At 35.7% G+C, this 26,957-nt stretch overlaps 2 protein-coding genes across 2 annotated transcripts in view; both read left to right on the top strand.

The window, feature by feature from the left end:
• Positions 1-1,319, top strand: part of LOC134529536 (putative fatty acyl-CoA reductase CG5065) — a 61,596-nt gene extending 60,277 nt beyond the window's left edge. The window contains exon 9 of the mRNA XM_063363732.1: positions 912-1,319. Coding sequence (XP_063219802.1) covers positions 912-1,041 — 130 coding nt within the window. The 3' untranslated portion in view covers positions 1,042-1,319. The remainder of the gene's footprint in view (positions 1-911) is intronic.
• A 3,800-nt stretch (positions 1,320-5,119) lies between these two features.
• The window catches only part of LOC134529535 (uncharacterized), a 67,830-nt gene continuing 45,992 nt past the window's right edge, over positions 5,120-26,957 (top strand). The window contains exons 1-4 of the mRNA XM_063363731.1: positions 5,120-5,201; positions 19,163-19,222; positions 22,699-22,909; positions 23,555-23,723. Of these exons, the coding sequence (XP_063219801.1) occupies positions 19,177-19,222; positions 22,699-22,909; positions 23,555-23,723 (426 nt within the window). The 5' untranslated portion in view covers positions 5,120-5,201; positions 19,163-19,176. The remainder of the gene's footprint in view (positions 5,202-19,162; positions 19,223-22,698; positions 22,910-23,554; positions 23,724-26,957) is intronic.

Here is a 26,957-nt window from a genome sequence, read left to right as displayed (position 1 = left end):
ACGAAGGACACGTACAAATGGTTAATCTAAAACTGTATACCACATTATTTCACTTTTCAGTACATGCTAGTACTGGCATAAAAATTTGTCTTTAAATTTATAAAACCAATTAATTAGGACTTCTTTATTAGAAAAACTTTTATAAACAAGTAAATGTGGTAATATTAGAAGCAAAATAATTTATGATTCTACCCATTTAAGCATTTTTTCAAGTTATTATTTTGGCTTCATTACCTGGGTTTGTACTAACCACTACTTTCACATTTTTGTGGCGTCTATTCTGATAAAGAGGGTGTTACCATTGAAACTTAACTGACGATAAGAATGTTGATACTGTTGATAAAACCTTCGTACAGGTTTAGTGTGGATGTTCAGGTGACTTACCTGCAACAAGAATCTTATACTATGTTCTAGCCTCATCTAATCTACATCTACATAGCGCTTTCTTCATAGTATAAAGTAATTGCTTTGAAATTTCATTTCTTCCTCCCACACTGATATAAATGACACCGAGGTGAGTGGAGATGTCTCTCGGTGACTGAGATCAGATTACTTGCTTTCCATCAAGGCAATCCGGCTTCGTTTCCCGGAAAGGTCAAACCCCAATTATGTTCACAATTTATGGAGAAACTTGACGGGTGTGGCCGTTAGTTCTTCCCCACACTTACTCATTTAATCAATGCTCCATTCCCATCTCATCATTACCTTTCGTTTGGTTCACAACCGATTATTAAATTTAAAAGAAAAACAAGCAAGTTTTTGAAATTAAGTATACAATGTTTTGAGAACTTCAACGAGAAGAGAATCTATATTTTCTAAGTGTTACGAACATGATATAATTTTTTTATAAGCTGATTTTGTTTTCCTAACTACAATTCGTAATCTAATTATGAAATATGTTTTTTTTTCAGCATGTACTGGGTGGATGTTGTTACAAAAACGGTGTTCTACGGTCTTCTTCTGTGGTATCTCTACTCATGGACTTTAAATTTGACTTCTTTTATCAAAAGAAACCAAGGTGAATTAGGTCATTTAGTATAACTGTTATTTTCAAAACAGTATAAATAAAACTTTTATGCATTTAATTGTTATATTTTTATCGTTTTGTTTATGGCTGTGTTTGAAACTGTTTGTTAATATTGCTAACAACACATTGCTCAGACACATTTTTACTTTACAAAAAATATATATTTTAAAACTTTTTTGGTTCATTTCAATTTAAATTTTTTTATCATTTCAAAACGAATGATCCAGTGTTGTTATATTTGTATGTATATTCATTGCAAGTAGTTTAATAAAAAAAAATTGAAACTCTTTCAGTGTTTTCACTTTTATTTACATTAAAATTTGATATGTGATTTTGGAGATGGGCAGCAAAAAATTCAGCGATGGGAGATCGGTGTATGGTTTCATGAATGCATATAAATAATTTAATTTTTAAGAGAACGGTTATTTCGAACATGGTGTAAATAAAAGTTGACCGGCGGCAGCACTTCAAGGAATCGTGGTTAATGGTGTCCAAGACTAAGAACCGGCAGCTATTTGACGAACTGAAGCTTGGTAATGGCGTTTTTAAAATAAGATGGCGGATTGCAAGATGGCGACCTGCTTCCTGGCACCTCGCCCGATGCCTGTTGCGCAGAAGTATCGTTACAGCCGATCCCATCTTTGCACGCTGTTTCCAGTGTGCTGGGCGTGCATGTGCGGACACTACTGAGTCGCATGAGTGTCCCACCCCGAAACTTCATTGCACTTTTCTTTGGAATATTACCAATAAGCGCGGCTCCAGAACGACTTTTCAGCAGGGGCTGTCGTACAAGAAAAGGATGAAGTTGCGGGAAAAAAAAAAAGACATTTAATGAGTCAGACATTGACCTTGGAATACTTAAAAACACATGGTATAAACAACTGAACTTAAATAGATACATATAACTTTTTATGAAAGAAAAGTTTAAAATCCTCCGGAAAAAAAAGCCGTGTAGGTAGGGAAAACGCCATTTATACTTTTCCAATGGAGTCGCGCCAGGGTGAGGTCGAGAACCCTCCCGATCCCGAAGTTTACTTTTGGTTTTGAAAGGTACATTCGTATTTAATTAAATTAAATTTTAAATTAAATATTTCAATCCATGGGTTAAACATTTTCATTCCTTAAAAGGTGCGCGAAACAATTGAAGTCCAGTATTTCAGACCACACGTTCGTAGGTATGACAAGACCAAGTTCTGACCTATTTAGTGTCGTGTTTCGAAACTGCCTCCTTCGGGTGCACTGCAAGTCTTCAAAGGCGAACTGGTGTCCGTCAAGGAGCGTGTCGGCACACCGGCATCACACCGTGGACACAGCGACTCCAGATCTCGTTTCCCCAGCACTGCCCGATACCCAGGGACAGCATCACTCGGTGAACTGCGCTAAAGCATGTCAGAACACCGCACAACACCTAAATGCACCTTAATACACCATAAGTAGGGACACCTGTATTCCGCGAATACATTTCGTGTCAAGGTATTTCACAAAATACTGTAGCTTTTCTCCTGTGGTTATTGGCTGAGGTCGGTGAGAGGTGTCGTCCCGCTCTTGACGGGGCCAATGAGAAAGTGGTCACCGTACTGCTGCACCCTCACAATTTGCCATGACTCCTAGAAAAAACTACAGTGTTTTGTGAAATACCTTGACATGAAATGAAATCGCGAAATACAGGTGTCCCTAACCATAAGGCACCGCAATGAAACAAAAAAATATCAAATTAATCAGATTACAAAAACATAACCTTTAATAAATGTAAATTATTTAGCGTGGAGATTAATACTGAAATGTATGTACTAAAAAAGTCGGGCAAAAATTTTGCCTTTTATTTTATATTGCAACTGTTATTAGTAACTAATTTTACCATTACGCCATTGGTGCATTTTTCAAACGCACATATACTTGTTGATTTATTTTTATAGTCCCCAGTAGATACACATGATTATTACAAATTATTATATTGTAAAAGTTCATAGTATTTCGGTCAAAATGACACTTTTTTTTTTTGGTGAAGTATGTATCATTGAAGAAGTAAGTGTTGTATTTGTTGAAAATGGTACTAACTTTATGAATAAACAGAGTTCATAAAAAATAAAACAATAACATCGAAATCTCCTGGTTTGAACACGAAATTGACCTAAAAATGAAACCATAAAATCTTGTCTCTACAGATACCACTACCCAGGCGAAAGTCTTGGCAGCCCACTTAAAGAACCTTAGGATACAGAAATATCCCCAGGTAACTGTATTTTTATTATACCTACGTCTTTTTTTGCACATATGAAGAATAAGTTGTCAACGGGCACTGTTACGAAGCCATGATATTCTCACAGAAATAGATAAATATAGAGGAACTTCGGGTAATATGGAATACCAATTACATTTATGAGTATATCTTAGGATTAAGTATTTTTTTAAGCCCGCAAACGTACATTAAAAATAAGCTTCAACTATTTCTCATTAATATCTAAAATATTCTTAGTTTGAGAGACATATTTTACCGCTAGCAAAATGTTTTACATGAAGTTGGACTTGTAGGGTAATATGGGATAGTATGGTTAAAATAAAATACGAACATATAAATTTTAAGAAAAAATATGTACTGAATATAAAATACAATCCTAATGTTTCTAATGTTCACATTCTACTTACGTATTTGTTAGTTAATCAAACGAAATACAGTTTGCATAAATAACAACTTTTCATCTTGACTGTTAGATAACCTTAATTTTGATACTTAGTCTAGGTATAATTTTGATGGATTATAAACAATATTTAGCCAAATTCTTGTTTAAGTACTTGAGAAGATAAATTTAAGACATTCAATGACATAAATCGGAAATATAGTCGTTTCTCTCTGCTCCTGCACAGTCGAGGTGGGTTCACTTTCACAGCCCAAGCACCCGTTCCCACACTTCACCTCTTTTATCATCTAAACACTTTCTTCGCAGAATAAACATTCTGCGTCATTATCATCTGGTACAGACGATGGTACAAAGTCTAATTCAGATGAGACATCTGATTGAAAATATTCGACATTGCTACTAGACTCATCCTTAGAAACAAATTGTATTTTCTGGCATAGTTTTGTTTTCTTTCGCAGATTGGAGCACTTTGTTGCTATGTATTCTCCTTTTGTTAGCTGATTCCCATTCGTTGTCCTTTGTCATTTTTTTTTGTGTCACTTTGATGTTGATTTGCGTATTTTGTTTAAGATTTAGACTTAGACATAATGTAGGGTTTTATGGAATACCTAGTATACCATACTGCATGACACACCATCTTGAAATTCATAACCTCATAACAAGAACAAGATAAGCTGAAGCCATAAAACGAGAATTGCATAACAATCTACTTATATTTTAGTCAACACATCACTTATTTTTAACATTTAGTGTAAATTTCTGAGACTCAATAGTCAACATATTTTTGAAAAATTAGCTTACAAAATATTTGTGATATCGTAAAAAGTATTTTCCTTTGATGCTAACGTAGCGTTGTCCATAGACGAACAAGCATCATGGAAACATTTTAAAGTAGTTGAAATGTTTTACGGTTGGCAGAACCACTTGACGTAGGAGCAATAATAGTATGTATGCCATATTACCCGAAGCTCCTAAAATACTTATGATTTTGTGGCGGTTTTTCGTTGTTTCGTAATTAATTTCTCAGATATGGAGATGTTTAAACAATTTTGTAAGTACTGTTTGTAAGAGAATTTTTTTTTGTTTCTTAATAAAATATTTGTCTTGTTATACAGAACAATACGACATTCAAAAGTTGTACGGAATTCAAAGTTTATTAATTTTGTTTGGATCTCGGAATAGTTTTCAGACATCATATACCTAGCTTTCGAAAAGACTAACGTTGGCTATCACCGTCGCAGACGCGTCGTCGATTTCTCGTTCAACTTCCCTGGACGTTTGTTTGGCGTGTTCCCACCTGCAGGACCGAGGCGCGGAACCAAAAGAGCAAAATGGAAAAAAGGCGAACGGCGCGGCGCCGACGGGCCTCGAGATAAGAGCTGCGGATAACGGAGGTAAGACCCGAGAGAGGCGGCGCGCGGGATGAGTAACTGCGTTATCAGAGCGCGGGCAGCGGAGTCGTTATCTGGGCGAGCAGATACGTGTCGCTATCAGTTGCGGCGCAGGTGCCCGGTCTGACGAGTCGACGCGCCGAGGTGAGTCTTCGTCCCTCCTTTCTTCTTCCCTCTGGTCCTTCCTCGCATCCGCGTTTAACCCGACTGTTCCGGGTGTGCTCGTGCGAATGTTTTAAAAGAACATTCCCAACCTAACTAAAAACTAAGTGTATTTCGGAGGAGTCTGGGTTAGGGATAGACTCTAGGTACGTCTCAGGCCGAAGCCTCTTCGCAAAAACACAGTTTACAGAGGCTACGGTCTAGATAAGAGCGAAATTAGAAGGCACCGTGGATTCACATTGCATTTCGAGCCCCAACAAGTGTAAAAACCTTTAAGTAATGAACATTTCGTTACGACAGTTTCATATTGCAGGTAGCTAAAGGACGTGTTACGGTTTGACTCGTCGTCCATTGACACCCATCAGGGTCGGGCGCCGACATTTAAACCCAGGGAATCCGCACAGGAGAAATGAGCCCAGCAGTCAGCTCGGGTGATTTAGGGGAAACCTAAAGGAACTAATGAAGAACCCGTTCCACCTATGCGCCGCCTCGTCCAATCACAGCTCGCAGCTCCAAGCTGCACGTGAGCTGGCCCTCCAAGTACCTGACTTGGTCTGCTTTCGGAGATGGGTGGCTATGACCGTGGTAGTACCAACAGCACTCGCTATACGCCCAAGTCGAGTAAACGGTGTTACGACACTCCATGCTCATTAAAGCTTCGTGGCGAAGAGGGCTGATTGTATTCGAAAACTTTGGTCGGGTAATATTGGTTTCTTTAAATTTTTTTTACATAGTTAAATACGTAATAATTACATGCACGTACTTTTTGTTTCTAGCAATAACTCACTTTTAACAACTTTAACGTCACCTCGAGAATACGAGTTGGTTGTGAAGCAGGCGTGGGATAGATAACAGACCTGAGCATGACTTTCATAAACGCTCAAATGAACGAGACCAACTATACATCATTGTTTCAACTTCCTCGCATACCCCTCTCCAGACCTGCACGTATAATTAATTCCTTTTTCGGAAGGAGCTTAAATTAGAAAGTCGATTTTATCAACCGTTAAATCTTGTAACGCCAATCGGAACACTTCTGCGAATACGTTCGGTACAAATTCCAGTAACGTTACATCACACTATGAAATTGGAACTCCCAGTCACAAATCGGAATTCATAAGGTTTCTCTCTGCCCCCCCCCCCCCCCCCTTTTTCAAGGAGCCCGGGAAAAATGTTACGGAAAGAAAAAAAACGACGAATTTTCGAAATAAAACATATTTTTCACGTTGTTGGCGTGCTTACTTAGCCAAATCGAGTATTTTTTTGCTTAAGAACAGAGTAAATATGTGAAAAAGTTAATGTGCAATTTATTATTATGTGAAATCCGAATCGCGTAGCTGTCGGTTGAACTTAAAATTTATTCGTTCTCGGATCTGCTTCAGGGCCACGCGTTAGGCTTTTTACATTTTTTATTTTCCTCGTTTGTCTAGTTTTCTGTAACAAATACGGACAGTAATAAGTAAAATAATAATTAAATCATTACTATAACTTACTTTTTCGTGCTAGTTAGTATCTTTCCATTTCGTATTGAAAAGCTTCGTGTAATTACGTGATATAATCGGAATTCAATCGTAATAATTTACAAAACTAAACCAAGCATCATTTATCAAGAAAGAATATCAATATTTATTGTGATAAATTAGCAAAAAAAAAAAACCTTATGTTAAAATTTTTTTTTCTAGTTTGACTTCAAATATAGAAATTTTTTATTTATTTTTTTCCAAAAGATTAGGACCTCGAAGAAGTAAATGTCCCAGGGCCTCGAAAAATCTACGGCCGCCACTGTTCGTTGTATATCGTTACCTTGCAATGCATACGTTTGCAGTGCCTTAAATCCTAGTGTGAAATCAAATATTTCGATTTAATAGAGACCACTTTGCCTGTTGCTTGCTTTGAAATTACAGTACACTCCCGATTATCCGCGAAATTAAGTGGCAGGGCCACCGCGGATAGTGAAAATCGCGGATAATCCGCAAAAGAGCCGAAAATGGGAAACAAAAAAGGAAACATTAATTTCAACTTAAAAATCTAAAAATGTATGTACAGTAAAAGTTACAATTAACAGTAAAAAAATTGCTAAATGATGCTAAAATTTTAGTATTTACTGAGTAATTAACATACAATACATTTCAGTAATGTAAACATAAAAGTGCCCGGTACTTGCTTCGTAACAAGGATACAGTACTGTACGTACTCAGAGACTTCATTAGACACTGCGTGAGTTCCGAGAAGGCCTGTGGTGTTTTAATGTATAATGCACACAATACACTCGTCAGTAGAGTTCAAATTTGCTCACTTGTAATAAAATACAGATTTACATATGTGCTGTATTTTTTCGTAGCATGCGCGGATAATACGCACCGTGGATCATCCGCCCGCGGATAATAGGGAGTTTACTGTATTTCCTTATGTTAGTGGGGATGATTGAAGTTTTGGAGATTCGGAGAGGGGGAATATACATCTCCCATCCCTCCCTTGGATGAGCCCAAGCCTGGTGGAGAATTCTTCCTTCGCGTGGTACTTCCGGCTGCCACCAGCATTTCCTGTAGCGGATGGTCGCGAACTACAGATTCTCGGATAAATATGAAAATGGCCATCGAAGCTCGGATTATTTCTTTCTTTTTTTTTGTGCAGAGTAACTGTTCTGAAGAAGTAACGCAACATCCACATTTTTTCGGATGATTTAAAGTGCAAGTGGAAAGCAGGTTTTGAATTTATCGATCAGAAACTCCAAACCTTTTTTTTAGTGCGTCGTTGCTATTTTGAAAGTATTCCGGAAACAACTAAGAGATTATTTTTGGTGGAAAGAGCATTAATACCTCGTCACATTGGTCTCACACGCCATATTGATTTTTTTCATCATTGCTTTTATTTAAAGTATATTTCTAAAAATTTTAACTCTATACCTCCCTTGTATTTGATGTTTGCCACAAGTATTTTCAACATACATTCTACAGGTTTAATACCTATAATGGGTGTAAAAATTCGCGCAAGTGATGATATTGTTGATAATATTTGTGGCAAAACAACAAATTCCAGGAAGGTATCAAGTTAAAATTTTATAAATATCTCTTAAATAAAAGAAATTACGAAAAAAAAAATCAACATGGCGTCTTAGACCGAGCTTTAAAAACCATCTAACTGCTACTACTTATACCGCGAGCATACAATTACAGCGTATAAAATACTGCATGTTTCAGTGTTCTTGAATACAAGACCAATAATTGGATTCGTGTTTGCACAACACAGTAATTCCGTTGTCACAAGTAATTACCGGCATAGCAAAGTGTTATCTACACTGGCATGTGGGAATTGTAAGTCAGGGACCGGCACAGCCAAGAAACGCCCAGGTTATGTTCACAAGTCGCTGGCCTTATCACTGCTGTGCCAGCCCAGCCCAGTCAAGTCGGCCATCTCAGTCTCACGAGTGTCGATACTGTGCACGATGACAGATTTCTTTCGGGTGCTGTCCTGGTCAATTTGTTTAGAGTGGGCGTTGTGAACATCCAACCAAGCAGCATAATTGTCCAAAAAATATGTATATTCAAAATAGCAACACATGCATCAAGACGGTGACGTAACAGTCACGTGATGACCCGATGTTGTACACAAAAATGTTCATTATTATTATTATTATTATTCGTTTTTTGGTATCTAACGAAACATTGAAGAAATTACGAATTTACCAAATAACGACATCTTTATGCAGGTCTGAGTCTTAAAATATAAAAGTATTATGATTGAAATACATTTTTTATAATTAACTGCAAACCTATTTGTTTAAAATGATGTGATATGAACAATGCATAAAACATTTTTGTGAAAAAAAAATATATTTTTAATGTTACAAATTTTTCCGAAGATTTTGTAAGGATAACATGAGATTTCGACTGTTCAATTTATTTTTATATATTATATATACATTTTTATATAAATAATATATATGTATTTTTAAAATCCCCATCAGAATGCTGTCATGAGTTCGAGACAGTTAAATCCAGAAAATAATCTGAAACTGAACATTCCTACGGACAAGTTTAAAATTACAATTAAAACACGATCTTCAGTTACATTCCAGAAGAACATAGAAAAAATTGTGTCATAACTTGTTAAGAAAACACGTGGGATGGATTCAAGCAGTTTGCAGTGTGGGTGATTTCTCTGACGTGCACAATAATTTTCACGCCATAAAAAAAATGTCGGCGATATGCTGTTAAGGTAAATTCATAATTATAGTTGCTATAGTTGCTTCACGTACAAACACCTCAAGGACGTGGAATAACTTATGCAAAATAACATTTTCTTGGTTGTATTATAATGCGCAGCAATTCCAAGACATTGCTATAGGCTAATTACATAAAAATACCTACTACCATTTGAGTTAGTTATTTACAGTAAAAATAAATGTTATTAATTTTTTTACTGAGTGTGTGTGTTTTTGTCTACGTTTATCTATTGTAGCGAGGCGTAGCAGTGGTAAGCCACTGGCTTCGCATCATAGAGGTCCCTGGGTCGAATCACGGCAATGTTTTCCCGAAATACCTCTACGTCAACCCAGATACTGTTACCTTAGTTTACCATTGATGATATGTTTCATTTAAAACAATTAATTTTTATTTTGGACACACGCCATTGAATGACGTCACTGTGTGTCGTAGAGAATACCTGAAGAACGGACAAATAAACATGAATATACAAACACACAGAAAGCCAAGCCAAAATCAGACAACGCCATATATTAAATGCATAAATAGGATAGAGAATTCCGTGGATGGAATTAGAACAATGTCACAGCACAGATGGAACACAGTGTGGGCTGGCAACGATGAGACAGTTGCAAACAGAACTGTTAATACAAACAACCTCGAACCACACAGTGATACAGACAATGGTACCAAACAATGATGCTATACAGATGATCTGGATAACGCAACCACAATACAGCGACGCAAAGGCGAACCCAGCGATGACATTCTTTGTTCGTTCTTCAGGTTTTCGCTATGACATACAGCCTGCAATGGCATGTGACTAAACTAATGTTTTAAAGCAAGCTTCCCTATTGTAAGAATCGTTCAAGGAATGATACATTACCTAATATACCTGCCGCTCTAACGACCACATTCATCGGAGTCCCCGAAACTATAGCTAACGCATCGAACTTGCTTGGGGGATACTTGACGTGAAGACTATCAGTGTAGTCATGATCTCTAGTTGTAGCCGGTGCGTAGAAAACAACACAGCAATACTTATTTTATAAGTGAACTGACGCCAGAAGACAGAATACATTCATCTTTCCGTTGTGTAGTGTACGAGTCGCGATCCTTGCCGTTATGAAATAGAAGTGTAGATAGTAAGGGCGCGGTTACACGGGACCCTGAACTACTTCAGGTGAACATGTTTAAGTAAACACGTTTACAAACGCGAAAGTGTGCGGTTACACGGTAGTTGCTGAAAAGTGTGTTTAGCTCTAAAACCGATTGTCTACTGTCAACGAATGACTGTGTTGTTGATCTCTATTTTTTAATTGCATCCAGAAAACGCGGGATTTTCTCACTTGTTTATACAGCATTAACAGCAGAAATGAAATGTGTTTACATATTGCTCAATATTTTTTTACAAATCGGGAATTCAAACATGCACAGTAAAATTTTTAAACTTATTTTTTATTATTTTCTGAGCGAGAGTACCTATCTCAGTTTTAAGAAAATTAAGGTCAGGATAAATTAAAAAATATGTATAATTATCTGTTGGTTTTTTTGTTGCATTCGGTAAAATATTACTCGAACTTGTGCCAGAAACACTTTCCATCTAGAATTTCTGCAAAAGACTGTTTATATTCTAACCAGCCAATCAGAGGCTAATGTAGAAGATATGTCGATCTGAACTACTTTGCCAACCTGTTTAAGTTAAATGAGAAATGGCCTCGAACGAAACATGTTCAGACTGTGTGTAACCGCACTCAACAGCTGAACATGTTCACCTGAAGTAGTTCAGACTCCCGTGTAACCGCGCCCTAAGTCACCTTCAGATTTTCACGGTCATTGTTTTGGGACCTAACAGCGATGTTAAAAAACACCACCAGTTGATATTCAATAAAATTTCAGCTAATATATATTGATTTTAATTATATTACTTACATTACTTATGTTACTTACATCATGGGGATATTTATTAGTGGTGGGACGAATCCCAATTTTCTCGAATCCGAAACTCGAATTCGAATCCCCAAAGAGTATCTCGAATATACCCCTCGAATCCGAATCTAGATCAAATATAAAATGATGTTCAAGAAAAGAAAAAAACTCTGGTCTTGAAACATCCAACCTTTAAATGTTTGTTCTACAACTAAATTTCCAGATTCATTAAATATTGTAATTTTATTTATATAATTACACGATAAAAGAACACTATCTTGGGGAATGGTAACATGATAGGTAATGACTTAAAAAATTTATCTTGTTAACTTCAGAGGTTATCAAGGATGAATTTTTTTTAATTTCTTGTAATATTTTTCTTTGAATCTTTTTCCTCGAATATCGAATACTTCGAATACTAAGGAAATGATGGTATTTGATGATTTGAGGATTTGATTGGCCCATTCCGAACTTTTATTTAAGTTTGTTTAAAAATATATATTTAGTTTTTCACACCTTCAATAGCCATATTGTTTGAAAATAACCGATTTTTCATTTGTTTGAATACTGAATATACCGCATAGTCTTTGTAATCTTAAAGCATGTTTGCGCGACACAGTTCTTTACAGTCAGCGCTCGCAGAATATTTCCTCACGCTAGAAGTTTATCAGTCCAGATAATGAATTTCCAATAACTAAGCTGGGAAGGTGTTTTTACAGTGATAAGACTAATGCCGCGTGATATGGTCGCCACGGTGATGCAAAGCCGAAGAAAGCATTACGCAGGCTAACCCTGTACTTGCTTAACTTAGGGCACTGTAGACCTGAGTTCACCAGCCACTTTCAAAACGGCCATTTATGTTAGTTTTGAATATATCCTAATATTTAGGACACTGATTGCTACACGGGGACCGCAGTGACGTACATTCAAAAAGTTATCCACAAGGAAAGATGGAACACGGTTCGAGTAGGTACTCTACAGCATTGGCTCCTACGTATTTGTTCTCATCTTCATGTCACCACATGAGGGTGAAAAATACTACAAAAACAATTCAATTTCGAGTGACTATAATAGAAAAAACAGTTACAACAACAAAAATATTGTTTTTATTGGAAAACTTACGAGCACAAGAAAGCGCTAAAACGCATAGCACGACATAACTGCTCTTTCACTGGTAAATATAGATGCGAAGATTTTATTAGGCCAGAAACCTTTTTTTTTGTATCACGAACTGTTCATAAATACATTAATCTAATCTTTTTAATTTCTCTTATGCCTAATGTGTATTGGATTTACGGTAAACTACATAAACTTGTAAGCTGACATAAATAAACCCAAAGAAAATTGGCTGAGTGGTCACTTCACTCGCCTTCCCAGCGGGTTCCAGCCCGGGGTTTTCGCAAGTGGCAAACATGGCGGACGTTTCGAGAATTGGCGGGTTTTCTCCGGGTACTCCCGCCCGCTCACCCCATAATCGTCTGCAATGACCTTGATGCCGAGGAGGCATTTAGCCTTAAACCATTCACCCAGTTAATGCAGTTAAGTGAATCATGTGCTTGCCATCTATTTTTATAATTCTCGAAAGAAGTGAACAATCATTCCGCCACAGCTGCCCCGTTGATAAAACGGCAAGTCCGTTTACAAACCCTATATTGCTTTTCAACTTCCATCTTGCGTTCCACACACATCATAACCTTGTCGACGCGATAAATGGCATTAAAATGAATTAAATACAGCTGAAATATATAAATTAATACAGTATGTTGCGAGTAATGATATGAAAATGCGTTTTTGATAAGTTACGTAGTTGTTTCAAGCTGTAATTTATTCAAGCGGACTTGTCAAACACGTGGACACTTTATCTAGGCGAGCTGTATAGGCCTAGCTTCAAGAACCAAGCGTGGTTATTCGATATAAATAATCATGTACGTATATCGTTACTTAAATAAACTCGTATTTTTTGGATTGTTGTGATATTTAAATATGTTTTTAAGTACTTAGCTTGTGTTCCACGACTGTTTCAAGTCGTTTATGTACATTCTCCAAATGTTTCTGTAGCTCTCCTATCAAAACAATTCCCATAAGCAGTCAGATCAATTCTTTCACTCTAACAGCACTACCGTGCTCTGCTTAGTTAGGTTACTTGTTAAATTATTTAAAGTAGTAAATGCATACAAGTCACAGTATATAGTTTATTATTAGCTTCCATGCATAAATATTCGCCAAAAAGTAGTTCTTATCACGGTGATTGGTTATAAATTTGAATATCTATTTCAAATGCAAACCTAACAACTTACAACTACAACCAACTAATCACTTCATTGGTGCAATGCTTTTCAAATGGGAGAATTTGCAGATTCACGTGCTGTTTCGTTGGTAATATTATCAGTTTGAAACACATGAAATGCATTTAATTAAATACTTTGGAAAATGAAACAACGTCAAAGTTGTTCCCAGTAGCCTAGATTGTGATGTGTAATTTTCTCGGAAAGATAATTTAACGTGATCTCTACCAAAGAACGTATTTTTTTTCTTTGTATGTGTCATTGAGAGCTTACGTGCCTGATATGAACACCTCTCTTATCTACTGCAAAATATGAACATCATTTGTCCTAATATTCTTACCCCAAAAATTATTTGTCATTGTTTATTTTAAAATCAATTATTGTTACAGGTAAGGAATATGAAATATCTTAAATAGAAACCTGAGTAATCTTTGCTTATATACCTATTAATTATAAAGCTTGTACAACGCAGTTCAGTAGGAATCGTAATTAGTTGATGCAGAACTGATTAAAAAGGTATTCGTTACAATTTAAGTACCTTTAGCATGCAACGCTTATATTCTCCCGACGTGTCATTATTATAAACAATGTAGACAATTAAGTATTGAATTTGCTAGCGATGGTGGCTGATTTTACATAATTTCATTTATGATTTGCATTTTTCTTTAGACGTATTAGCGGTAATTCAGCGCATTGTCATCATAATTTTGTTTACGTTAAACTATACGTACTACAAACCCAAAAATTAGGTATCGCTTATATGCAACGCTTATATGCAACCGCCGTACTCAAAATTTTGTAGAATTCGTTGCAGTAACAACTGTTTCTTAAAATGAGCTTCGAATATACTTTTCCAATAAATATTAGTTATACCACGTGTTACTGAAAATCAACTAACGTACGAAATATACGTCTATTTTACCATCCGCCCGGCTCAAAATAATAATGGCGCACGTAACTAAGCGAAGACAAATAAACGACGACTGACGAAGAAACACGGACGAAGCACCAAAGTTACCGCACTAATACAATAGTTACCATAGAATAATTACGATAAAAGAACTACAGTTACTGTATGAAAGCCATAGTTACAGCAGAAGCACAATTACTACTACACATGCACCATATTTACCGTAAACAATGGAGATATATTGGGCAAATTAAATGTTACGGCAACGATACTTCACCCACCGAGCACAAGCACAATATTATCGTTCATACACCATGAATATTCTTGTACTGGGCGTATATTGTATAGACCATCAATGAACTTGATTATTTGAAATATTGATTAAATGATAGTGTCGGTGTAAAAATGTGTTTTCGTTATAATGTTCAAAATAACATCCTAAATTTGAAGTCCAACTGCAATGTAACTGGATAAACATGTTTTAGTCCTTGTGCTTTATAATATAATTTGAAAGGGTTTATTCAATATTTTATCAATCGGTACTATTTATTTACATTTTTTTTTTGTAATGAGAATTCAAATAGCTAACTTCTGTATAAATATACAGTTGTAAACTTATTATGTAAATATAAACACTGAAGGTAGGGACCGTAGGCTATAATGCAGTTAGCGCTATGATAGTGAGTAAAAAAAATCACGAGATTCTATTTACATTGTGCACTTTTGTGCCATTATTTTCTGTAGTTGAGGTTAAAAGGAAAATGCGAAAAATAAAATTGCTGACTACTCGAACTCGACTCGAAAATACTCGAGTTTTTGCACTACTTGACTCGACTCGACTCGATATTAAAATATGCTCTTCGTACACCCCTAGTATAAGTGCAACCAGTTCAAAAGAAAGTTTCTCAATTAAATTTTTCTTGTAGCAATGTTACCTTATTACAAATACCTTACATTTATAAGACTATTGGATAGAAAAGCACATTTATTTGAAATGTAGAGTACAGATATAAAATTTCTTATCCAACTCATTAGTTGATTATAAGTTATATTAATATTACTCAAACAAAATCCAAAAACTTTCATCCCTCTCCTCTTTTCCCACGCGAATGCCAATGTAAAAATTCAGAACTAAGTAAATATGGCAATATCCTTTACCAAACGAGAACCAAAATAAATCCCGTTTTTTTTCCTTTTAAAAAGAGAGTTCAGCTCAAAAAAATTATAATAAACTTATATTTATATTGAGTTTCAATTTATCTGGCCAGTACTGATTTAATATATTTCATAACTTTTTTATTTTTTAATAATATAAACCCCTGTTACAACTTAAGTGATGATATTTCGGATAACGTTGAATAAGAGAAAGGTAGCTTAAAGTATGTTTATTAATAATTTATAATATGTTAAATTAAGTTTCATTTTGTATGTTAAAACTATATTTACAACATTTCACCTTTGAAACAGTAGAACTTCACCTAGTTACAAAAAAGAGTTGGTAGATTTTGTATGTTTATAAAGCATACTACATAACTTACATCACGCTTGATCAACTTCAGAGATACGATTTTTATAATAAAAAAAATTTACCGCCATGTCACCACTTTTGAGGTCGAATATATAAAAATGGAAAAGGTTAAAACATGTTTTAAATCATAATTTTTTACGTTATTCTTGCTCAAATTCTTACCTTCACCTTAATTTGCTTGGATAAGTACTTATATGATTTATTACTATAAAAACTAACATGCCCCCGTTTCACTGCTTTGGGGTTTAAAAATGAAAAATGTTAAAAGTACTCTAGGTAATTAATTATTTACGTTATTCATGCTAAGTTTCTTACTTTCAGCTTAATTTTCTAGTTTTCACTCCTTAGGTCTGGAATTTTGCGAAATGGTAAAACTGTGGTTGATAGTTTTTGTGTGTTTATTATTGGTCCTTGGTATTTTTTTATTTATGCTTGGTTAGCTTCGGATATAGGATAATGAGTTATCCTCAAACCAGATTTACCTCTTTCTCGCCCCTTAGGGGTTGAATTTCGCAAAATGGTAAAATTGTAGTTGATAATTTTCGCTTAGTTATTATTGGTACCAAGATAATTTATTATGCTGAATTTTATTCGGATATATAATTATTAATCTTAAAACCATGCTTACCCTTTTTCACCCCTTAGAGGCTGCATTTCGTAAAATGCAAAAATTGTGGTTGGTATTTTCTTATGTTTATTTTTGGTACCCAATATCATTTATTACGCTAAATTAAATTGTAAATATAAGTTAATTATTAATATTAAAAACACACTTACACCCTTTTTCACGTCTTAGAAGTTGAATTTGAATAAAATAAATAAAATTTGTGGTTGGTAGTATTCATATGTTTATTATTGGTACCCTAAATCATTTAAGACACTTAATTAAATTCGGAGATATAATTATTAATCTTAAAAACATACTTACCCCTTTTACACCTCTTTGGGGTTGAATTTCGCAGAATATAAAACGTTATGTTGGTAATTTGTATATGTTTATTATTGGTCCCCAAAATATTTGTCACGCTTAAATAAATTCGGAGATATATTTCTTAATCTTAAAAACATTTTTACCCCTTTTTTACCCCTCAAGGGTTGAATTTTGCAAAATGTAAAATACAATGGTTGTTAGTTTTCGTATGTTTATTATTCTTACCTAAAATAATTTAATACGCTCAATTAAATTTGGAGATATATATATTAATCTTAAAAACTACTTACCCCTTTACCACCCTTTAGGGGTTGAATTTCGCAAAACATAAAAATTAATGGTTGGTAGTTTTCTTATGTTAATTTTCGGTGCCCAGCATCTTTTTTTTTGTGTTTTATTAGTTTTAGAGATAAAATTATTAATCTTAAAATCATATGTATCCCTTTTTTAACTCCTAAGAGGTGGATTTCTGTTACTCTATACAGCCTAATTTTTAAATCAGCCAAATATCTTTCAAATAAAAAAATTGACTAAAATCAGTCGAGTAGGTTTCGATTGGTGCTCAAACAAGCAGATAAACAAACAAAACTTAAAAAAAAAAAAACTATATTTTTGAGTTCTCGATGATGTAAATAGTTGTTGCAGTAGTTTCGGCAACATTTTATAAAATGTACAGACTTTTTGCCTAGAACAGTTTTATTATTATAGTTAGTGTAGATATTCTCCTTCTAAACTTCTACGAAGCTCACTATCACGGCGGCAGAGCGCGTGCTTCGTAACCTCGAAGACCGTGTATAAAATATAATATAATATTTAATATATTCAAAAAGGTTCAAGTTTGTTTGTGGGAAGTATTTACGGACTGATTTAAGTCGTTTCAGCAAAAACAAATATACAAACATATACTTACTGTTATAATATGTGTTTTAAAATTGTCCTGTTAATATTTTAGTAATTCCATAGAATTACATCTACTAACGTTTGCGGAAACATAATAGAATTAACTGTTTAGAGAATTTTAACAAGATGGGTAGTATTTTAATGAAATTCCTTGTCGAAAATCAGGTCCAAAGTCGGGGTTTTATTGGAGCCATTTATAATATTTTAAAATTTCTGGTTGTTTCGTGTTGCTAAGTTCTATCTTATTTTGATGGTTGCTAGCAACGTTTACGATTCAGGCAGTGAATCCTAGCGGCGGGTGCAGAAAGTATGTGTGTGATTTGCATCCAGAAATTTTGGTATTTGAAAAGCGACTATTTTATTATTTATCAGTTTATTTATCAAGCTCGACATTATTTCCGAGTTTCGTATTAGGTATAAGTTTATTTGCAACATGAACAACATGAGAACACTTGAATTTGCTCGTTAGGGATCGTCCATTAATCACGTGAGGCTCGAATGGGGAGGGAGGGGGGGGTTTCGGAAAAATCACGAAATATCACAAGGGGGGAGGAGGGGTGTAGAGAGATTTCACGTGTATTTATTTTTTCACGCGATTTCTACTAAACCGAAAAGCGACGCGTGACCTTGACTCGCCATAGCCAGGCAACAATATCCCCGCCCGCCGCAACATGAACCACCCGGCTCGGCTTGCCAGTCGCCAGTAAGACTGTGATTTTGGCGCCGAATATACATGCTGTGCTTAATTTTCCAGAATTAAATTAGATTATACCTATATTTAAAGATAATATTCTGAAATTTTTAAAAATATTTTGTACCGAAAAAATACACGTGATTTGTTGGGGGGGAAGGGGGGGTTGTCTAAAACCTCACCACAAATCACTAGGGGGGAGGGGGGGTTACAAATGCTAAAAAAAACATCACGTGATTAATGGACGACCCCTTACCGAGATTAGATGTTCACACATCACTGACGAGTACTGCCAGACTCGCTCCCATTTATTTTTACCATATGTTGTTTGTACACCTTTCCGTTAGTGGGCCTTAGCAAAACGTATTGTCAGTCATATGGGCCGCAGGATTGTTCAGGTTGGGAAGCTCTGCTCCAGACCACCGTGATCAGCAGTATACTTTGCTGTTGCTTCTAGGTGAGCTAGACTTGTGCACGTTCTCTGCTGCCTACAAGCGGGTAACGTGACATAACAACGAACACAATCCTGTGTTTCACCAACAAAAGTCTTCATTTTCATTTCAGATCGAGACCTCAAGATGGCGCTGAAGAGCACTTGGTATCCGGTTTTCATAGCTGCCTGCTGTAAGTACATTTACGGTCATGTTATTGGTTGAATAGCCAAGCAGGTGAACGCCTATCTCCTACTCATACTTGTAAATCTACACAGTCATTGCTGTAACATTATTTCTTTCTGTCCTTATAACTTATTTTTTCACCGAGTCATATGCTTATATCTTATCCGGGGATGATGATATCCCTTCAAGACTTCCCTACCAGACTGATTCAACACGAAGTAATCAAGAGAATGTTCTGAAGAATGTTTAAATCCAGCACGAAATATTATTTTGAAAACACTCCTATAATTTGTATTAAAATACTACAAATGGTTCCAAAGGGAAAAAAAATGGAGACTAAACCAGTCAATATTTATTACATTTCATTAAAAAAAAATGTATTATATTTTCATGAATAAATTCAAAATAGATTATTCGAAAGCTATATAAAATAGGTTAATTAGTTTTTCAAAACATTTACATACCAGAGGTACGTTAAAACATTTTTTTAAACCAATGACAACTGATAAGTAATGCAAAACAGAAGCGAATTATTTTTATCCACAAAACAAAAATAAAATGAAACAAAATTAACTGTTTAAAAATCCTAAATATAAAACTACCTAGCCTTTATTCTATATTATATAGATGAATGCAAATCTTTGTAAAGAGGGACAGTGTAAAAAATATTTAACCAACATATGCAAGTAATTTTCTTTCAGAATAAAATAATAAACAAATATTTTAAAAACGAAGCCAATAAAGATAACAATATTAGTAATGGCTTGAAAATTTTAACTTGTAGAAATAATGCTGAAACATTTATTGCTCTAGTTTAAATAGTATAAACTAAAAATATATTTTAAATAATATTAAAAATTTTAACCCATAATGAAGTCATTAAAACATTTTTAATTTTAAGTTTTTTATATCCAATTGAATTGTGTTTGATGAGCAAGGCAGCTAACACAAGATTATTAACTTAGTTTGCAAGATGTTTGACAAATGTTTGGCTGTGTAAAGCGGGAAGAACGATGATTTTACTAAAAATAGTTTTATCCTAATATCAATAATATTGTTCGATGATTGGAGCGGAGCGCTGGCCTCGCTTATCTCTGGGGAATATCCGCTCCGACCCCCCTTTCCCTTATACACCCTTTAAAGCGCCTTCCCACATAGACATATTGCCTTACTGTCTCGCCTGGAACATTCTGTGCGTCCTGAGAGCACCGTCGCGAGAAGTGGCGTTACTAGGACGCCATTTTTCTCGTATCTTCGAGTGTTAAGTACGGATTCTGACGACGCGACACTTCGGAGGACCTGTCCAGGGCGGAACTTCGCAGGTATATAAGACGATGATGATTTCCTGTAGTGGAGTGATAGAGGCTGATGGCGACACCGGTGAATCATCGGAGTGGCCCGCGAGAGCAGTGAAGTGAAGAGGGTGAGTGGCCCCTTGGCGAGCGCTAGCGGGCGACAAGCGACGGCTTTGTTTGCGAAGATTGGATCTTCGGGGACAGGAGCATCTAGTACAATGAATCTTTCCGAATCTGTTTTTCCACGCTTGTAACAAATTGATAGTTCAAAATTGTGTTGTAATAAAACATGTTAAACATAATGTTTTTCTACGAGTAAATCATATTTTATAGTTTCATTGTACTTGTCACAGAGACATACACTCAGTAAGAATGATTTTTGATGTCTGTAATTATTCCCAGAAAAACTCAAAGAATGCATACATTCCAACTAATAATTTTATTTAAAAAAATTATATTTACGCAATGAAAAAAAATTATATGAAACATTTTCAAACATTTTAGGAGCCTCAGCATTTAGCTAAAACTGTTCATTAGTTAATTCTATAAAAACAAATTCAAATACAATAAAAATAAAAATAACACTTTATTTTTAGTTTGAAGTAAATAGTACCTAACTCATAAAAACAACCATTGAACATAAAACCGAACTTCATTATCTATCTCATAATTCATTAGAGCAGATACGCCTTTCCTTTGTATCATATTGTAATCTGGAAGTTATCATTTTCATAATTAATATCTCCGAAAAATATGTCCCTTTAAACACAGCTATTACATCTAAACCAGGCTTAATATCCCTTTTTACTTGTTTTGGCTTGCTATGACCAACAGTGAGGATTGCTGTAGTCATTACTGAACTGTGTTACAATCTGAAATTGTACTGCTTAATCTCTTGTCACTGTTTCTATAGTACATGAACAAAATTAGATATACGTGAATGTACTTCAAATACATTTAAAATATGTTTTACAAAATTTTCCCTCATAACCATTATGTTACATTTAACATTGTCTGTAAGATGTATTTGTGTACATTCGTATAATATATTATATAATTAATATCCTCTTTGATTAAGAAACATATTATGTGAGTTATCCCTTAGTGAAATTGTTCTCTTTTAATGTTCCTTGTTGTGGGTTAGTTACAGTCATGACCAACGATCCTATAACAATCAGGATTCGTTTATATTATTACGAGTGTGTGAAACAGGTTCGTACGTTTTATTTATTACTAATGTCTACACTATAAATTTACTTACTGCACTCACGATCTGTCCACAATTATTAGTCTTGCACTGATCATTGAAACGTTACCACTTTCCACTGCAGCTTGACTCGACAGTGGCTTGCTCTTCTGTCCGCCTCTGTACGCTTACTCCACGCACTTACCCACGCCACGCCGCAGCACAGTCCTGAACTATCGCTCGTCGCACCCGATTGGCTCGCCAGGCCTTCAATCGCAGGTCTAGCCTTTCGATAGGTCCGGTTCTTTCACCAAGGGCCACTTGCCCTCTTCACCTCTCGCTGATCCCACGGGTATCGCCTGTATCACTCCCCGAGGGGCAGACACTCTCCCCTAATCTCAGAACTCTCCGAACTTTTTCAACTCCTACGGAGGTCGGCGTCGTCGCTTATATACCCGTGGCGTCCTTCTCGAACGGACGGTAGCGGCTGTGACGTGTCGCGTTATCCCGGGCCGACCCGACGCCCGAAAAATCGAGAATACCCCCAAGTCACGCATTCCAAGGACGGCGGCAACCTCTGAAGGCGCTCAGAATTCCCAGAGGAGGATTAGCGAGGACCCTTGTAATCCGGCCAGGCACGCGTGGCATGCCTGACGTCAATGGACGGTGTGTCTACACTTGGCCTGGTTGGTACGCCCCGCCACGAGCCCAGCTTCTAGCATGGATGTAACAATATTTTGTGCCACTGGATTTAATAAGTGCTAGTAGTGTACATATTGTTGAAAAGACGTACAGGTGTGATTTCAGGTGGCGCCCTAAGATGCTAAGTGAAGGTCACTCAGGAACTATTGTTGTTGGATTATCATAGACAGCGTAGTGTTATTAAGTGCGTGTTCTTGCAGTTTCATTACAAAACGCAATTAATGCATGTTAGTACCTGAAAATACAAACAAAATGTAGGTCGTGTTCCATATCAATATGACCTGTCGGTCTGGTTTGCAGGTTGGCTGTCAGGCGCAACAGGGCAAGAGAATGCGATGCCACGCTTGCCAGACTCTCTTCTCGAGTGCTATAACGCAAGCGGTTTGTACAACAAAGAGAACTTGCTGCCCATGACAATCACCACGCTTCTGGACATCGTGAGGAAGGTTGAAACATCCGAAGATGGCCGCAACATGAATCTTCTGGCTTTGACAACGTCCATACTTCACAGGTAAGTGTTAAAACTCGATAGAAAACAGTGCGAGCGCTCACGGAACCTTTCAGAAACACACGGAGTGGAACATACAAAGTCCAAGCACAAGGTTTGACAGTTCGTGTCGCCAAAGTTGAACATTCAACGCTGCTGGAGGAAGATATAAGTAAATAAATTGCACTTTCATGCTTATTTCCATAGTTTTGAGCTATTTTGCCTCTGTGTGTGATTCGTCGTGCATGTAATGGTTTATAGTGAATCTTATTTTTATAAGATGACTTCAAAAATCAATGTATTGTTTATAAAGTAAGAAAACACAAATATAGCTTAATATTGCAGTGAGTATCATGTGTAGCTTGTTAGTTCCACGTAAGTATATATATATATATATATATATATATATATAAATCAATTTTTAACAATGAATATATAATATTAACATTACAATATACAACATCAAGTGTTACTACAAATTAATATTTTTACAACTTTAAATAGCTTCGATTTACATTCTGCAATTTACTAAATCAATTTTCTTCTAAATGTGTTTTTTTAAATTAGAACCTTATTTGTAATCTTTATGTTAACATTATGTCATAACTTTATCTGGCCAACCACTTTGCAAAATTTAAATGCCTGTCAATTTGTAATGTTTGATTGCAGATTCAAGATGGATGGGATTGAGCGGAATCCGAATGTTCCAGATCAAGATGGTGTCATACCTTATACTGTTTCTGGCACTCAGTTCTACAAACACAGGCTTCTTTTAATCATGTTAATACCGCAGAACAATTACAGGTTCCCGAATAACACACTCACACCAGTCGAAAGGGTAAATACTCTAAATTTTTTAACACCATATTACCATAATATTAAGATTAAGTAGCGTATCACCGAAATAATCACTAGTAATTATATTGTCTACGGCACTAGAAGAACTTAATGGCACTAAGTAGTATAAATATAGGGCTCCATCAACAGTATTAAGGATGTGGAGACAGGAGCCGGTGTTCACCATCATAGATCGTGATATCACGGCGGGCATCTTCAATGACTTTAAACTCTATACTTACCCCGGCAGCCTTCTTGAATGACCTTGACCTCTGTCATTTTATTTTCTATAACTTTCCGCCATCTTGGATCCTGCCACTTTGGATTATGTTACATCAGCCATTTTATTTTACAGAACCTTTCGCCATTTTGTTTTTAGAACTTTCCACCATCTAGGAATATTATGTCATGTCCACAGTCTTGAATTCTAGAACAATCCGCCATTTTATTTTCTAGAACTTTCCGCGATCTTGGATTCCGCCATTTTTAATTATGATGTCATGTCCGACCATAATGAAAATCTGTAATTATCAACCTATAAATTATGCAAAATCCAAAAACTATTTAAAACATCGCTTATTAATAAATTTGTTTATTTAATTGATTCCTGTCCATATTTAGATACTTTGTCAGTGTAAAAAATGTTAATTTTTAGGTTAAAATATGTGTCATATAAATATCACCTCGATTTACCATTTTATCATAAAAGTATCAGGTTCAAGGGTAAAACAAGTTTTTAAAAATAAAAATTATTACATAAATTCTACACTTTTACAAGAATAAAAAATCAAATCACTGAAGTCTTAAGTGTTTCTCGATTTCTGCATTTTCTACCCATGAATTAAAGCAAAAGCCCCATCATTTGATGTAGGATCGTCCATTTCTTCGTTTAAGAATCTTCTCCACCAAATACGTGTCGGGATACATCGTAGGCTGAATCTATTTGGCATAGAAGCCACCGCGAATAAACGTGTTGTCCAAAACCTTCGAGATAGTAGGTCCTAGGCTCCGATTCGGGAATGTGGGTCACTAGTAGTTTGTAGTTTGAGACTACAATTCGCAGTAAAAAATTTTTCGAAGACGCCTTTCTGCTTGAAGTCCACACAATGTCCCCGACGTTAGCTTTCCGCTTTTGTGGATCTTTTTTCTTCGAGTTGGGAAATACTGTTAGAAGAAGATGATCGTCCTTGACGTCTTTGAGCTTCATTTGCATAGTAGAATGCACAGTGGAATTGAATTCGCTTATTAGTTCCGGCAAGATATCTAATCACTTGTAAGTTCCATGAGCCGTGAATTGTCACCATATCTTGGTATGCAATGTTCTGTTTAACCTCTCGACTACAGTGGCTTTGACATTACTAATTATTGTAGAGTAGTGTTTGATGCCAAACTTCTCCAGAAAAACCTTGAAAGTGGCATTGTAGAATTCTTTGTCAAGTTCCGTTTGCAGGTGCGATGGTACACGTCCATCAAGCAAAATTTCTGCCGTGGTCTTGGTTACAACAGTAACCATCTTCAATTTCACATGTCTGGCCAAATAAAACTTGCTTTACATGTCGATGGCTGTCAACATGTACTTGAAGCCCTTGTTCATTCGGGAATATGGTATCATCTCAACAAAGTCCATCTGGAATAAATCATCAAGTCCACGCACTACGGCTTTGCGACGAATGTATTTCCATCTTGAAGGAGCATGAATTTCGCGTACGATTATGATTTGACTCATAGTATGTTGCCAGCTTTACGTAATTCTCCGAGTATGGAGACTATTTCGTTTGTGTGCGAATATTTTCTTGCACTAAGTGAAGCCAGCAGCAGTCTCGGACTCTCAACCAATTCGTGTGGGTCGTCCTAACACATAAAGTTCAAGTTCTGGCCACTTTATAGCTTTTTTAAACCTTAGGTAAAAATAGATTATATATTCCTATGTAACATAATATTATCAATCCAATGGACTGAGCTATATATTTGATAATATTATAGCAATAATATAAAAAATTAAATGTATTCATATATTTGCTTAAATCAAATTTTATATACTCAAGTAATGTGTTATTAAAAAATGTTACACAAATTCCCCCCGACCAGATTTTAACAACATTCTTTGAAGTCTTTAAGCAGCTGCTCTGCCATTATGCTACCAAGCTTTCTGATATCACATAAGAAGAGTGTAAGGCCGTTGTCCTTAGGTTTTTTTAAAACTTGAGATTACTTTTTACTATGATTATTTTAGTTTACCATGTATATTCCAGGGTAATTTCACTATTTAAAAGTTCCATTTGGAACACCAATATGCTTGGTATGCCCCCTAATGTTTATAAAAGTGACTATATACGGGTTTATGGCCATACACCATCTTCCTGTTAAAGTTTCGTTTCATGTTGCATGCGAATCGTAAAAATTCACTCTCATCATTATTCCATAATGCGCCTAAAGAAGCGTAAATTCAATAATTTATTTATTTGTTGGGGAATTATTGGTAATTTCTATAAAACTCACCTTCACAGGACATTGTTCAAAGCTGCGGGCGGTTCCTTTCCCACCTAAGGAGTTAGATGCAGAATGGTGTATTGGACTTGCAGATTTCCAAACTTATAATGCCATTCCGAATATCGTAAAGATCTTATTCCTGAAAAGTGATGGGACTACTCTTACGAAATTGACGACATTTTAAATCACATCCCAGAAAGGTTACCACCAGATGTAGACTTTAAACAATAAAAAAATTTTAACGCCCAAAAATCATTCTAACATGCAGTGAAAATGTTGATTTCACTAAACCAGGGACAATAGGTACGATACTAGGATTTGAAACGAAAATATATGCTGCAAGAAAACATACAAATCTACGTGAGTAGTAAACATATTGACCATGAATTTTATAGGGATAAACATCAATTTGGATAGTGAAACATATCTCAACAGAAAACTAAACAACATTCTACAAAGCTTTTGCCAATGGTTCCGCCAGGATATAAACTGTTGGAAGTGCCACAAAGTATCATTTATGTTCCAGCCATCGTCAGAAACGTTGACTAGCGAGGACGCTTGGTGAATTTTAGAAAAGAATAAATATTGTTACTTCTGCAGTTGAACCGATGGGCATAATGTTTGTGAGACCAGACCGCTATAAAAGAAATCCAATTAGTGTGCAAAATACCAGCTTTCTACCAGAGATCGGTACATTAACATTTGACAGAGTAGAGTTTCAGTATAGGACAGGTGTAGATAAAAA

The sequence above is a fragment of the Bacillus rossius genome, chromosome 2 (genome assembly GCF_032445375.1).
Source record: "Bacillus rossius redtenbacheri isolate Brsri chromosome 2, Brsri_v3, whole genome shotgun sequence".
NCBI classification, from domain to species: domain Eukaryota; kingdom Metazoa; phylum Arthropoda; class Insecta; order Phasmatodea; family Bacillidae; genus Bacillus; species Bacillus rossius.
The sequence above is the reverse complement of the archived record's forward strand: the minus strand, read 5'-3'. Positions and strand labels throughout refer to the sequence as shown.